Below are 15,888 nucleotides of genomic sequence, written 5' to 3'. Positions count from 1 at the left end.
TTCGAGACCCTACTCTCACATTCACCAAACATTCTGGTGGGTTCGAGACCCTACTCTCACATTCACCAAACATTCTGGTGGGTTCGAGACCCTAACTTGGACATTCACCAAACATTCTGGTGGGTTTAGACCTCTTCTTTCACATTCACCAAACATTCTGGGTTTCTGGGTCAATGCTGCCTTTGACCCTACTCTCATATTCACCAAACATTCTGCCTGGGTTCCAGACCCAGGCTTGATGTGGTTTCTCACATTCACCAAACATTCTGGCTGGGTTTCTGAGACCCTACAATGCTGCCATTCACCAAACATTCTGGTGGGTTTCTGGACCCTAGATCAATGCTCACATTCACAAACATTCTGGCTGGGTTTTCTGAGACCCTACTCTCCTATTCACCAAACATTCTGGTGGGTTTCGAGACCCTGCCTTTGTGCACTCTCATATTCACCAAACATTCTGGTGGGTTTGAGACCCTACTCTCACATTCACCAAACATTCTGGTGGGTTTATAAGGGACCCTACTCTCACATTCACCAAACATTCTGGTGGGTTCGAGACCCTACTCTCACATTCAAAAAGAAAGGAACACAAACATTCTGGTGGTGGATAGAACCCTACTCTCACATTCACCAAACATTCTGGTGGGTTCGAGACCCTACTCTCAAATTCACCAAACATTCTGGTGGTTGTTCAACCCTACAACTCACATTCACCAAACATTCTGGTGGGTTCGAGACCCTACTCTCAAAATTCACCAAACATTTCTGGACTGGGTTCGAGACCCTACATCTCACATTCACCAAACATTCTGGTGGGTTCGAGACCCTTTAGATGTTCACATTCACCAAACATTTTCTGGTGGGTTATATCAGAGACCCTACTCTCACATTCACCAAACATTCTGGTGGGTTCAAACCCAGGACCACCAATACTCTCACATTCACCAAACATTCTGGTGGGTTCGAGACCCTACTCTCACATTCACCAAACATTCTGGTATAGTTAGTGGGTTCTGAGACCCTACTCCCCTCACATTCACCAAACATTCTGGTGTTAGGTTCGAGACCCTACCCCTCCTCCCATTCACCAAACATTCTGGTGGGTTCGAGACCCTACTCTCACATTCACCAAACATTCTGGTGGGTTCGAGACCCTACTCTCACATTCTTAGCATGTTAATGTCGTTATTTCTGTTTTGAACTGCATTTCAGACATTTCAATTGTTAACTTGGACATTTTGTTAGACGTAATATTTATGCATCTTTGTTTATTATAGCGTGTTTAGATTCTCTTCTTTCACGCTTTGTGCACAAACTCCAGATGCTTCTTCAGGCTTGATGTGGTTTCTGGACCAAGAGATCAATGCTGCCTTTGTGCACAAACTCCAGATGCTTCTTCAGGCTTGATGTGGTTTCTGGACCAAGAGATCAATGCTGCCTTTGTGCACAAACTCCAGATGCTTCTTCAGGCTTGATGTGGTTTCTGGACCAAGAGATCAATGCTGCCTTTGCGTAGTTTGGATTTGACTGAAATGTTGTTCTCTTTCTCCTCGAATAACTAAAAAAATAATGGGAGCATTTCTCTGAGTAAAATATTATAAGTGGGGTAAAAACCCAGCTGCCATCTTTCTCAGCTTTACGATAGCCTGCAGCATAAATCCCATTAGCACGTGAGACAAGGCTGTAAAATAAATACACAAGAGATATGCTTCTGAACGTAATATACAGGCTATCAAAAGAAAGGAACACCAAGGTACTCCCCAGTTGTTCATGTTCAATGGTGGTGGATAGAACCTCCACATCCATGGAGACTAATAATGAACACGTAGCTATACAGGCTACATATGATTACAACACTGGTCCCAAGATATTCTGTTCTGATTAACCCCTATTATTATTATTATTCTGTTGCCATTTGTCCGTTGGTTCAACATTACAACTTGGAGATCTCTGTGTTGTCTGCTGTTTTGGTATAACTGGCATCATCCTTGGTTAAATGACAAATGTAAGAAAGTACAGACATGCTACTGAAAATATACACCTTTCTGATATTCTGAGACTGTGTCTCTATAAGCAGCAACCCTGACATGTTTGTTTTAAATGGTATACTGTATGTGGTGTGGATTTCAAAACCACGGTAGAGTTCTCCTTTAGATGTTCAGCTAGAATTCTACCAATTCCCATCTTTCAATGAGAAACTCATTTGAATTAAATAACCCCTAACCCCTCCTCCCCAGTATAGTTAGGCCCTGAACAACCCCTAACCCCTCCTCCCCAGTATAGTTAGGTCCTGTCCTGAATAACCCCTAACCCCTCCTCCCCAGTATAGTTAGGCACTGAGCAACCCCTAACCCCTCCTTCCGCAGTATAGTTAGGCCCTGAATAACCCCTAACCCCTCCTCCACAGTATAGTTAGGGCCTGAATAACCCCTAACCCCTCCTCCCCAGTATAGTTAGGGCCTGTCCTGAATAACCCCTAACCCCTCCTCCCCAGTATAGTTAGGCCCTGTCCTGAAAACCCCTAACCCCTCCTCCCCAGTATAGTTAGGGCCTGTCCTGAATAACCCCTAACCCCTCCTCCCCAGTATAGTTAGGTCCTGTCCTGAATAACCCCTAACCCCTCCTCCCCAGTATAGTTAGGGCCTGTCCTGAATAACCCCCCCTTCTCCCCAACCTGTCCTCCTCCCCAGTATAGTTAGGCCCTGTCCTGAATAACCCCTAACCCCTCCTCCCCAGTATAGTTAGGGCCTGTCCTGAATAACCCCTAACCCCTCCTCCCCAGTATAGTTAGGGCCCTGTCCTGAATAACCCCTAACCCCTCCTCCCCAGTATAGTTAGGGCCTGTCCTGAATAACCCCTAACCCCTCCTCCCCAGTATAGTTAGGCCCTGTCCTGAATAACCCCTAACCCCTCCTCCCCAGTATAGTTAGGGCATGTCCTGAATAACCCCCCCTAACCCCTCCTCCCCAGTATAGTTAGGTCCTGTCCTGAATAACCCCTAACCCCTCCTCCCCAGTATAGTTAGGGCATGTCCTGAATAACCCCTAAACCCCTCCTCCCCAGTATAGTTAGGGCATGTCCTGAATAACCCCAAACCCCTCCTCCCCAGTATAGTTAGGCCTTGTCCCTAACCCCTCCTCCCCAGTAACCCCTAACCCCTCCTCCCCAGTATAGTTAGGCCCTGAATCAACCCCCTAACCCCTTCTCCCCAGTATAGTTAGGGCCTGTCCTGAATAACCCCTAACCCCTCCTCCCCAGTATAGTTAGGGCCTGTCCTGAATAACCCCTAACCCCTCCTCCCCAGTATAGTTAGGTCCTGTCCTGAATAACCCCTAACCCCTCCTCCCCAGTATAGTTAGGCCCTGAGCAACCCCTAACCCCTCCTCCCCAGTATAGTTAGGTCCTGTCCTGAATAACCCCTAACCCCTCCTCCCCAGTATAGTTAGGCCCTGAATAACCCCTAACCCCTCCTCCCCAGTATAGTTAGGCCCTGAATAACCCCTAACCCCTCCTCCCCAGTATAGTTAGGCCCTGAATAACCCCTAACCCCTCCTCCCCAGTATAGTTAGGGTCCTGTCCTGAATAACCCCTAACCCCTCCTCCCCAGTATAGTTAGGTCCTGTCCTGAATAACCCCTAACCCCTCCTCCCCAGTATAGTTAGGTCCTGTCCTGAATAACCCCTAACCCCTCCTCCCCAGTATAGTTAGGTCCTGTCCTGAATAACCCCTAACCCCTCCTCCCCAGTATAGTTAGGTCCTGTCCTGAATAACCCCTAACCCCTCCTCCCTAGTCAGTTGTATAGATCTGAAACAACTCGATTGGTCTAATCAATAGGGGGAATGCACTTTGAAGTGAATCTCATCTCGTTAATAGTACACAAGAACAACACGTTTTGATAGTAGTTATTCAGGAGTATCTTTAGCTAGGTTTCCATTGGTGACAGATTTACAAACCAATATTCTAAAATCTGCATTAAAAACAATATGCGTACTTTCCATCAGAGATGTGTTTCCATCAAACTGACCTGTTGCAGATAAAAGGCTGTGCTTGATCTTTGATTTATCATAGTGATTCAGGAGTATCATTAAAACAGTTTAATATGCCCCACCAACATTAGACAACTATACAGAAAACCCTTCAATTGTTGAAATAAGTAAATCAAATCAATGATGAGTGAATAGTCAAATGAAGCGATAACTGACACGGACATGCTGGCGTAGCAAGAAGATCTGAATGCTGTGAACCAAGAGGTTGTGAGTTCAAATCCCAGTTGTTGAATAATAATAATAACAATGTAATCACGTCAAAATGTGTTAAATATGGAAGTTGAAAGCATTGTGTGTGTATTCCTAACCTTGTCAACAGACAGAGCAATGAATGGATCAGTGGTTCACCAATCAGGGCCTTGATGGACTTGGCAACAGTAATGATGACAAATGGTCTTATCAACATTCCTATGAAATGTGTCCAGACCATTAATCTTACAATGTACGCAGAACTTTAACATTGAGAGAATATTTCAACTTTATCACCAAAAGATGCTAAATAAGTTCTTGCTAATATATACTCAACAAAAAACATAAAGTGTTGTTCCCATGTGAGCTGAAATAAAAGATCCCAGAAATGTTCCATACACAAAAAAAAGCTTATTTCTCTTAAATTGTTTTGCACAAAAATAGTTGACATCCCTGTTAGTGAGCATTTCTCCTTTGCCAAGAGAATCAATCCACCTGACAGGTGTGGCATATCAAGAAGCTGATTAAACAGCATGATCATTATGGGGCGGCAGGGTAGCCTAGTGGTTAGAGCGTTGGACTAGCTACCGAAAGTTTGCAAGTTCAAATCCCTGAGCTGACAAGGTACAAATCTGTCGTTCTGCCCCTGAACAGGCAGTTAACCCACTGTTCCTAGGCCGTCATTGAAAATAAGAATTTGTTCTTAACTGACTTGCCTAGTAAAATAAAGGAAAAATAAAATAAAAATTACACCGGTGCTCATTGTGCTGAGGAAATTAAAACGTTCCGTTTTGTCACACCACACCACATCACAAATATTCCAAGTTGAGGGAGCTGCTGCCAGAGAGTTTAATTTTAATTTCTCTACCCGCCTCCAACGTTGTTTTAGAGAATTTCCAACAGGCCTCACAACCACAGACCACGTGTAACAACGCCAGCCCAGCACCTCCACATCAGGCTTCTACACCTGCAGGATCTTCTGAGACACCCGGACAACTGATGAAACTGTGGGTTCGGACAACCGAAGACTTTCAGCACAGACTGTCATAAACCACCTCAGGGAAGCTCATCTGTGTGCCCTTCTTCCTCACCAGGGTCTTGACTTGACTGCAGTTCAGCGTCGTAACTGACATCAGTAGGTAAATGTTGATCTTCGATGGCCACTGGCCTCGCTGGAGAAGTGTGCTCTTCACGGATGAATCCCGGTTTCAACTGTACCGGGCAGATGGCAGACGTCGTGTATGGCGTCGTCTGGGTGAGCGTTGTGTCAACGTTGTGAACAGGTGGTGTTGTCCGCTGTACGTCTCCCACCACAATGTTGTAGAGAGGTTGGTGTTGTCTGTCCCCTGTATGTCTCCCAACACAATGTTGTAAAGAGGTTGGTGTTGTCTGTCCCCTGTATGTCTCCCAACACAATGTTGTAGAGAGGTTGGTGTTGTCTGTCCCCTGTATGTCTCCCAACACCACCACAATGTTGTAGAGAGGTTGGTGTTGTCTGTCCCCTGTATGTCTACCAACACAATGTTGTAGAGAGGTTGGTGTTGTCTGTCCCCAACACAATGTTGTAGAGAGGTTGGTGTTGTCTGTCCCCTGTATGTCTCCCAACACAATGTTGTAGAGAGGTTGGTGTTGTCTGTCCCCTGTATGTCACCCAACACAATGTTGTAGAGAGGTTGGTGTTGTCTGTCCCCTGTATGTCTCCCAACACAATGTTGTAGAGAGGTTGGTGTTGTCTGTCCCCTGTATGTCTCCCAACACAATGTTGTAGAGAGGTTGGTGTTGTCTGTCCCCTGTATGTCTCCCAACACAATGTTGTAGAGAGGTTGGTGTTGTCTGTCCCCTGTATGTCTCCCAACACAATGTTGTAGAGAGGTTGGTGTTGTCTGTCCCCTGTATGTCTCCCAACACAATGTTGTAGAGAGGTTGGTGTTGTCTGTCCCCTGTATGTCTACCACCACAAGTTTTCATACGGTGTATATCATGTTAACCTCACTATGGGGTGTGGTTAACGTCCCACCTGGCCAACATCCAGTGAAATTGCAGAGCGTCAAATTCAAAAATAGAAATACTCATTATACAAATTCTTCAAACATACAAGTGTTATACACGGGTTTAACGATAAACGTTTAATAACGTGTTAATCCAACCAAGGTGTCAGATTTCAAAAAGGCTTTACGGCGAAAGCAAACCATGCGATTATCTGAGAAAAGCGCCCAGTAGACAAATCATTACAAACAGTAACAAGCCAAGTAGAGGAGTTACACAAGTCTGAAATAGTGATAAAAGTAATCACTTACCTTTGATGATCTTCATATGTTTGCACTCACAAGACTCCCATTTACTCAATAAATGTTAATTTTGTTCGATTTAACTGCACTTGGGGACAAAGATCGTACTTTTTGGAGAAATGTCCTCTCTGGTCTGATGAAACAAAAACAGAACTGTTTGGCCATAATGACCATCGTTATGTTTGAAGGAAAAAGGGAGAGGCTTGCAAGCCGAAGAACACCATCCCAACCATGAAGCACAGGGGGGGCAGCACATGTTGTGGAGGTGCTTTGCTGCAGGAGGGACTGGTGCACTTCCCAAAATAGATGGCATCATGAGGACGGAAAATTATGTGGATATATTGAAGCAACATTTCAAGACACCAGTCATCAGGAAGTTAAAGCGTGATCACAAATGGGTCTTCCAAATGGACAATGACCCCAAGCATACTTCCAAAGTTGTGGCAAAATGGCTTATGGACAACAAAGTCAAGGTATTTGAGTGGCCATCACAAAGCCCTGACCTCAATCCTACAGAAAATGTGTGGGCAGAAATTAAAAAGCTTGTGCGAGCAAGGAGGCCTACAAACCTGACTCAGTTACACCAGCTCTGCCAGGAGGAATGGTCCAAAATTCACCCAACTTATTGTGGGAAGCTTGTGGAAGGCTACCTGAAACGTTTGACCCAAGTTAAACAATTTAAAGGCAATGCTACCAAATACTAATTGAGTATATGTAAACTTCTGACCCACTGGGAATATGATGAAAGAAATTAAAGCTGAAATAAATCATTCTCTCTGCTATTATTCTGACATTTCACATTCTTGAAATAAAGTGTGGTTACTAACTGACCTAAGACAGTTGCTAGAATTAAATGTCAGGAATTGTGAAAAACAGAGTTTAAATGTATTTGGCTAAGGTGTATGTAAACTTCCGACTTCAACTGTAATTATGCGATAAATAGCAGTCATCACATTAATGATAGTCATGTCACGACATAGTGCACGACCCAGAAGACCCTGTTCAAAAGACATGCACTCGGGTTCCATTTGAGACGTAACCTGAGGCTCCTCAGTGTCTAGTGTCAGACTGGGACATAACCTGAGGCTGGGACATGAGGCGTCCCTCAGCTGTTTTAGTGCCTAATGGTCCGATCAAACATCAATCAAACAGCTGAAGCACAGCCATACACACAGATTTACATTCATGTCTCTGAGCTGAAGTAGTAGCTATCTGTTTTATTTTTGGCCAGATATCCCCTCTTTATGTGGACACACAACCAAACAAAGGCCCTCACAGAGTGTTGCTCGCAGCTCCCTGTCCCCCTGTCCCTTTGTGAAGTGCATCTATAGTCAAAGTCTGAGGATGAGGTCGCTCTTCCGTTGAGAACTAACGACAAGCTTCCCTTCCTTACATATTTTTGCAGCACCATTGTGTGCTTTATGGTGTGAGGTTGGGCGGAATCACCATGGCAGCCTGTTGTTGACCCTGGGATCTTAGTGTACACACGCACACACACACACACGCACACACACAGTTCTGGAATATGATGATGATGATGACTGGTGCATGATAGAAATATCAACATCAGAACTGTGTTGAAATACTATTCTAAATAATTTAAGGACCGGCTGGAGCAAACTAAAGAGCAGGTCTGATAATCCTAGTCTCTCTGCTCCTGTATGATGTCTCATGTCCACTCACAGTGGAACAGTACTGGCCCTGGTCTCCCCTGGCTTCCCCTGGTTGGCCCTGGCTTCCCCCGGCTGGCCCTGGCTTCCCCTGGTCTCCCCTGGCTGGCCCTGGTCTCCCCTGGCTTCCCCTGGCTGGCCCTGGTCTCCCCTGGCTTCCCCTGGTTGGCCCTGGGTTCCCCTGGTTGGCACTGGCTTACCCTGGTCTCCCCTGGCTTCCCCTGGTTGGCCCTGGCTTCCCCTGGTCTCCCCTGGCTTCCTCTGGCTTCCCCTGGTCTCCCCTGGCTGGCCCTGGTCTCCCCTGGCTTCCCCTGGTCTCCCATTCCCTGGTCTCCCATGGCTGGCCCTGGTCTCCCCTGGCTTCCCCTGGTCGGCCCTGGCTTCCCCCGGCTGGCCCTGGCTTCCCCTGGTCTCCCCTGGCTGGCCCTGGTCTCCCCTGGCTTCCCCTGGTCTCCCCTGGCTGGCCCTGGTCTCCCCTGGCTTCCCTGGCTGGCCTTGGTCTCCCCTGGCTTCCCCTAGTTGGCCCTGGTCTCCGCTGGCTCCCCCTGGTCTCCCCTGGCTCCCCCTGGCTCACCCTGGTCTCCCCTGGCTGGCCCTGGTCTCCACTGGCTTCCCCTGGTCTCCCCTGTCTGGCCCTGGTCTCCCCTGTCTGGCCCTGGTCTCCCTTGGTATCCCCTGGCTCACCCTGGTATCCCCTGTCTCACCCTGGTCTCCCCTGGCTGGCCCTGGTCTCCCTGGCTGGCCCTGGTCTCCCCTGGCTGGCCCTGGTCTCCCCTGGCTGGCCCTGGTCTCCCTGGTCTCCCCTGGCTGGCCCTGGTCTCCCTGGCTGGCCCTGGTCTCCCCTGGTCTCCCCTGGCTGGCCCTGGTCTCCCCTGGCTGGCCCTGGTCTCCCTGGCTGGCCCCTGGCTTCCCTGGCTGGCCCTGGTCTCCCTGGCTGGCCCTGGTCTCCCCTGGCTGGCCCTGGTCTCCCCTGGTCTCCCTGGCTGGCCCTGGTCTCCCCTGGCTGGCCCTGGTCTCCCTGGTCTCCCCTGGCTGGCCCTGGTCTCCCCTGGCTGGCCCTGGTCTCCCCTGGCTGGCCCTGGTCTCCCTTGGTCTCCCCTGGCTGGCCCTGGTCTCCCTGGCTGGCCTGGTCCTGGTCTCCCCTGGCTGGCCCTGGTCTCCCCTGGCTGGCCCTGGTCTCCCCTGGCTGGCCCTGGTCTCCCTTGGTCTCCCCTGGCTGGCCCTGGTCCCCTGGCTGGCCCTGGTCTCCCTTGGTCTCCCCTGGCTGGCCCTGGTCTCCCCTGGCTGGCCCTGGTCTCCCCTGGCTGGCCCTGGTCTCCCCTGGCTGGCCCTGGTCTCCCCTGGCTGGCCCTGGTCTCCCCTGGCTGGCCCTGGTCTCCCTGGTCTCCCTGGTCTCCCCTGGCTGGCCCTGGTCTCCCTGGTCTCCCCCTGGCTGGCCCTGGTCCCCTGGCTGGCCCTGGTCTCCCTTGGTCTCCCTGGCTGGCTGGCCCTGGCTCCCCTGGCTGGTCTCCCTGGCTGGCCCTGGTCTCCCTGGCTGGCCCTGGTCTCCCCTGGCTGGCCCTGGTCTCCCCTGGCTGGCCCTGGTCTCCCCTGGCTGGCCCTGGTCTCCCCTGGCTGGCCCTGGTCTCCCTGGCTGGCCCTGGCTGGCCCTGGCTCCCTGGTCCCCTGGCTGGCCCTGGTCTCCCCTGGCTGGCCCTGGTCTCCCTGGCTCCCCTGGTCTCCCTGGTCTCCCTGGCTGGCCCTGGTCTCCCTGGTCTCCCTGGTCTCCCTGGTCTCCCCTGGCTGGCCCTGGTCTCCCCTGGCCCTGGTCTCCCTGGCTGGCCCTGGTCTCCCCTGGCTGGCCCTGGTCTCCCCTGGCTGGCCCTGGTCTCCCCTGGCTGGCCCTGGTCTCCCCTGGCTGGCCCTGGTCTCCCCTGGCTGGCCCTGGTCTCCCTGGCTGGCCCTGGCTGGCCCTGGTCTCCCCTGGCTGGCCCTGGCTGGCCCTGGTCTCCCCTGGCTGGCCCTGGTCTCCCCTGGCTGGCCCTGGTCTCCCCTGGTCTCCCCTGGTCTCCCCTGGTCTCCCCTGGCTGGCCCTGGTCTCCCCTGGTCTCCCCTGGTCTCCCCTGGCCTCCCCTGGTCTCCCCTGGTCTCCCCTGGTCTCCCCTGGCTGGCCCTGGCTGTTTTGGTTGGAGTTAATAAAATAACCCTTTGATAAATGTACAAGCATAGAAAACAAAACACTTGTATTCTAGCCATAATGTTCTTCCATTAACTATAAACATTTTTATAGTGCACTTTTAATGTTTATTATAAATATGTGTATTGTACTGGGAGACTATACAATTAAAAAACAATGAAGCTCTTTCTCATTCAAATACGTTTTATAATCCTGTTTACATGAGCATGAAATATACCTATAAACATTTTTATTTTCTTGTGACCAAGTCAATTAAATTGCATATCAACGTGAAGGTATAGGCAGTTATGTAGCAGTTAAGCGTTTGAGCAGTTATTATTGCAGCTGTTAAATAACTACATTAGCATGATGAGCAGGTGGGAACGTGGCAATTACCATTATAATGAAGTCACAGGAGGTTGGGGAGGACAGGCTCGTGGTAATGGCTGGGGTGGAATTATGGAATGGGATTCCATTTGCTCGGTTCCAGACATTATAATGAAGTCACAGGAGGTTGGGGAGGACAGGCTCGTGGTAATGGCTGGAGTGGAATTATGGAATGGGATTCCATTTGCTCGGTTCCAGCCATTATAATGAAGTCACAGGAGGTTGGGGAGGACAGGCTCGTGGTAATGGCTGGGTGGAATAATGGCTGGACATTATAATGAAGGAAGGACAGGCTTATGGAATGGGATTCCATTTGCTCGGTTCCAGACATTATAATGAAGTCACAGGAGGTTGGGGAGGACAGGCTCGTGGTAATGGCTGGAGTGGAATTATGGAATGGGATTCCATTTGCTCGGTTCCAGACATTATAATGAAGTCACAGGAGGTTGGGGAGGACAGGCTCGTGGTAATGGCTGGGGTGGAATTATGGAATGGGATTCCATTTGCTCGGTTCCAGACATTATTATGAGCCCTCCTCCCCTCAGCAGCCTCCTGTGAATGAAGTGTCAGAGTCATCATGATGGCTTCTCCTAGTTACAGAAACTAGCCTGAATGATCTCCTGATATAAACTACAGGAGGTATTGATTTAAACTACAGGTGGTATTGATTAGAAACAGCCTGATTGATCCCCTCATATAAACTACAGGAGGTATTGATTAGAAACAGCCTGATTGATCTCCTGATATAAACTACAGGAGGTATTGATTAGAAACAGCCTGATTGATCTCCTGATATAAACTACAGGAGGTTGGATTAGAAACAGCCTGATTGATCTCCTGATATAAACTACAGGAGGTATTGATAAGAAACAGCCTGATTGATCTCCTGATATAAACTACAGGAGGTATTGATTATAATGAAACAGCCTGATTGATCTCCTGATATAAACTACAGGAGGTATTGATAAGAAAACAGTCTGATTGATCCCCTCATATAAACTACAGGAGGTATTGATTAGAAACAGCCTGATTGATCTCCTGATATAAACTACAGGGGGTATTGATTAGAAACAGCCTGATTGATCCCCTCATATAAACTACAGGAGGTATTGATTAGAAACAGCCTGATTGATCTCCTGATATAAACTACAGGAGGTATTGATTAGAAACAGCCTGATTGATCTCCTGATATAAACTACAGGAGGTATTGATTAGAAACAGCCTGATTGATCTCCTGATATAAACTACAGGAGGTATTGATTAGAAACAGCCTGATTGATCTCCTGATATAAACTACAGGAGGTATTGATAAGAAACAGCCTGATTGATCTCCTGATATAAACTACAGGAGGTATTGATTAGAAACAGCCTGATTGATCTCCTGATATAAACTACAGGAGGTATTGATAAGAAACAGCCTGATTGATCTCCTGATATAAACTACAGGAGGTATTGATTAGAAACAGCCTGATTGATCTCCTGATATAAACTACAGGAGGTATTGATAAGAAACAGTCTGATTGATCCCCTCATATAAACTACAGGAGGTATTGATTAGAAACAGCCTGATTGATCTCCTGATATAAACTACAGGAGGTATTGATTAGAAACAGCCTGATTGATCCCCTCATATAAACTACAGGAGGTATTGATTAGAAACAGCCTGATTGATCTCCTGATATAAACTACAGGAGGTATTGATTAGAAACAGCCTGATTGATCTCCTGATATAAACTACAGGAGGTATTGATTAGAAACAGCCTGATTGATCTCCTGATATAAACTACAGGAGGTATTGATAAGAAACAGCCTGCTTGATCTCCTGATATAAACTACAGGAGGTATTGATAAGAAACAGCCTGATTGATCTCCTGATATAAACTACAGGAGGTATTGATTAGAAACAGCCTGATTGATCTCCTGATATAAACTACAGGAGGTATTGATTAGAAACAGCCTGATTGATCTCCTGATATAAACTACAGGAGGTATTGATTAGAAACAGCCTGATAGATGGTGGAGGGCTGGCCAACGGACACAGGGAGGTTGTTATTGAGGGAAGGTGCTGTCCTGGTGATTTAAGAATTAAAACCATTAGACTGGCCTGTCAGGCCCTCTGATCATAAACTGCCACTCACATAGAAAGCCCATTTAAATGTGGTGGACACAGGGAATGTCAAAGTAAGAGAATGTGAAAACATTACAAAACGGTGGATCTAATCCAATTGTAATCTATACCAGTTATAGAAATGGAAGATGATGCGTAGGTCTGTTTCAGACAGATTACTGATACAGTAACCTCTCTCAGCCTTCTGTTTCAGACAGATTACTGATACAGTAACCTCTCTTAGCCTTCTGTTTCAGACAGATTACTGATACAGTAACCTCTCTCAGCCTTCTGTTTCAAACAGATTACTGATACAGTAACCTCTCTCAGCCTTCTGTTTCAGACAGATTACTGATACAGTAACCTCTCTCAGCCTTCTGTTTCAGACAGATTACTGATACAGTAACCTCTCTCAGCCTTCTGTTTCAGACAGATTACTGATACAGTAACCTCTCTCAGCCTTCTGTTTCAGACAGATTACTGATACAGTAACCTCTCAGCCTTCTGTTTCAGACAGATTACTGATACAGTAACCTCTCTTAGCCTTCTGTTTCAGACAGATTACTGATACAGTAACCTCTCTCAGCCTTCTGTTTCAGACAGATTACTGATACAGTAACCTCTCTCAGCCTTCTGTTTCAGACAGATTACTGATACAGTAACCTCTCTTAGCCTTCTGTTTCAAAACAGATTACTGGTACAGTAACCTCTCTTAGCCTTCTGTTTCACAGACATACAAATGAAGACCATGGATATATCTTATCTAATTAAGACAAACTGTATGGTAGTTGTAGAAGACAGCCTCTCCCTCCCTCCCTCAGTCTCCTCCTCCGAAAGATAGTAAACAGTAGCAGAAGCGTATGTGATGAGACAAAGTTAGCTGCATTGGCCCCCTTTTGCACTAACTATTTAGCAGTCTTAAGGCATTGGGTAGAAGCTGTTCCAGAATTGCTGCATCAGTACCGCTTGCAGTGCAGTAGCAGAGAGAACAGTCTATGACTTGATTGGCTGGAGTATTTGACCATTTTTAGGGCCTCCCTCTGACACCGCCTGGTATAGAGGTCCTGGATGGCAGGGAGCTCGGCCCAAGTGATTTACTGGGCCATACTCACCACCCTTTGTAATCACCTTTCTTTTGGTTGCCTTTTTATTTTTTTAAATACCCTCTTCATGGCTGTGTTGGTGTGTGTGGACCATGATAGATCCTTAGTGATGTGGACACCAAGGAACTTGAAACTCTCGTCCCACTCGACTACAGCCCCGTTGTTGTGAATGGGGGCATACTCGGCCCTCCGTTTCTTGTAGTCCACGATCAGCTCCTTTGTCTTGCTGACGCTGAGAGAGAGGTTGTCCTGGCACAACACTGCTGCCTCATCGTTGTCAGTGATCAGTCCTATCACCGTTGTATCATCAGCAGACTTAATTGTGTTTGAGTCGTGGCCACACAGTGGAGAACAGGGAGGAACCCCCCCCCCCATGTTGATGGTCAGCATGGTGGATGTGTTGTTGCCTACCCTCACTGCCTGGGGGCGGTCTGTCAGGAAGTCCAGGATCCAGTTGCAGAGGGAGGTGTTCAGTCCTAGGGTCCTAAACTTGGTGATGAGCTTGGAGGGGACTATGGTGTTGAATGCTGAACTGTAGTCATTCTTACATGGGTGTTCCTTTTGTCCAGGTTGGTGAGGGCATTGTGGAGTGCAATAGAGAGAGCGTTATCCGGGGATCTGTTGGGGCGGTACTGTATGTGAATTTGAGTGTGTCTGGGATGATGGTGAGCATTTTATGACTATAGATGTGAGTGCTACACGGCAATAGTCATTTAGGCAGGTTTCCTTGCAGTTCTTGAGCACAGGGACTATGGTGGTCTGCTTGAAACATGTAGGTATTACAGACTGGGTCAGGGAGAGGTTGAAAATGTCAGTGAAGACACTTGTCAGCTCATGCTCTGAGTAAGTATACTAGTATTCAGTGTGACCCCGTGGCCTCTCAAATGTTAACCTGTTTGAAGGTCTTACTCTACTCACATCAGCTACAGAGAGCGAGATCACACAGTCGTCTGGAACAGCTGGTGCTCTAATGCATGGTTCATTGTTGCTGCCTCGAAGCGAGCATAGAAAGCATTTATTTTGTCTGGTAGGCTTGCGTCGCTTGCGTCGCAGGGAAGTTCGGTTTTCGGTTTCCCTTTGTAATCTGTGATAGTTTGCAAGCTGCTCATCAACAGTAATGTTGGCCCCAGGGTTGTAAAACAGGGGAAGGTGGTCCACCCACATGGACCTGATTGCAGCTAGCTTGTCTCTCTGCCGCGGACCTGATTGCAGCTAGCTTGTCTCTGCCGCGGATAATCCTAGAAATAATGTGGAAGTTTTCCAGAGACATTGTTGCACGGAAAAGTTCTCTGACAGTTTCTGCATTCCACAGAGATTCTGTGAATTCCCCATTGGATCAGAAAACACCAGCAAGGATAAGAACCCCAAAGTATGCATGTTAATGAGTTTGGTAACCTCTTAAAACAACACCATATAGTTTAGTAGAATCCCCCAGTTTATACGGGGTGGCAGCGTAGCCTAGTGGTTAGAGCGTTGTACTAGTAACCAGAAGGTTTCAAATTCAAATCCCTGAGCTGACAAGGTACAATTCAATTCTGTCGTTCTGCCCCTGAACAGGCAGTTAACCCACTCCCTCTAGGCTGTCATTGAAAATAAGAATTTGTTCTTAACTGACTTGCCTAGTTAAATAAAGGTAAAAAAGACAGGGTTTATTTTTATGGGTTAAATATATATCATGGAATATTATCCATCTGTCTCAATGAGGTCCACCCACGTTGGTCCATGCAGACAGACAGTGTTGATTTATGAACACAACTGGGCCCTGTTTCAGAAAGCGGGCTTAATGAAAACTCATAGCTCTGAGTTGAAGGAAACTCAGGGTTTTCGAGTTTCAGTTCAGCTTAACTGTTACAACTGTATGGCGACATACTCTGCTGGCAGTTTTTTTTCCAACTAACTCAGTTTCTCCTCTTTAGCTGAAGCCTGCATACTGAAGGAGGTG

The 15,888-nt window shown here is 47.6% G+C and overlaps 1 protein-coding gene across 1 annotated transcript; it reads right to left on the bottom strand.

Moving 5' to 3' along the window:
* Positions 1-5,267: 5,267 nt before the first annotated feature.
* LOC135568805 (collagen alpha-1(III) chain-like) lies at positions 5,268-14,336 on the bottom strand. Its single transcript, XM_065015574.1, is given in 7 exon segments — positions 5,268-5,408; positions 8,208-8,375; positions 9,076-9,324; positions 9,366-9,666; positions 9,698-9,722; positions 9,725-10,379; positions 14,007-14,336. Coding segments are annotated over 7 exon segments (1,869 nt in total).
* Between the last annotated feature and the right edge of the window lie 1,552 nt (positions 14,337-15,888).

This window comes from Oncorhynchus nerka, unplaced genomic scaffold, assembly GCF_034236695.1.
Source record: "Oncorhynchus nerka isolate Pitt River unplaced genomic scaffold, Oner_Uvic_2.0 unplaced_scaffold_99___fragment_2___debris, whole genome shotgun sequence".
Taxonomy (NCBI): domain Eukaryota; kingdom Metazoa; phylum Chordata; class Actinopteri; order Salmoniformes; family Salmonidae; genus Oncorhynchus; species Oncorhynchus nerka.
This window is presented reverse-complemented; position numbering and strand designations above follow the sequence as displayed.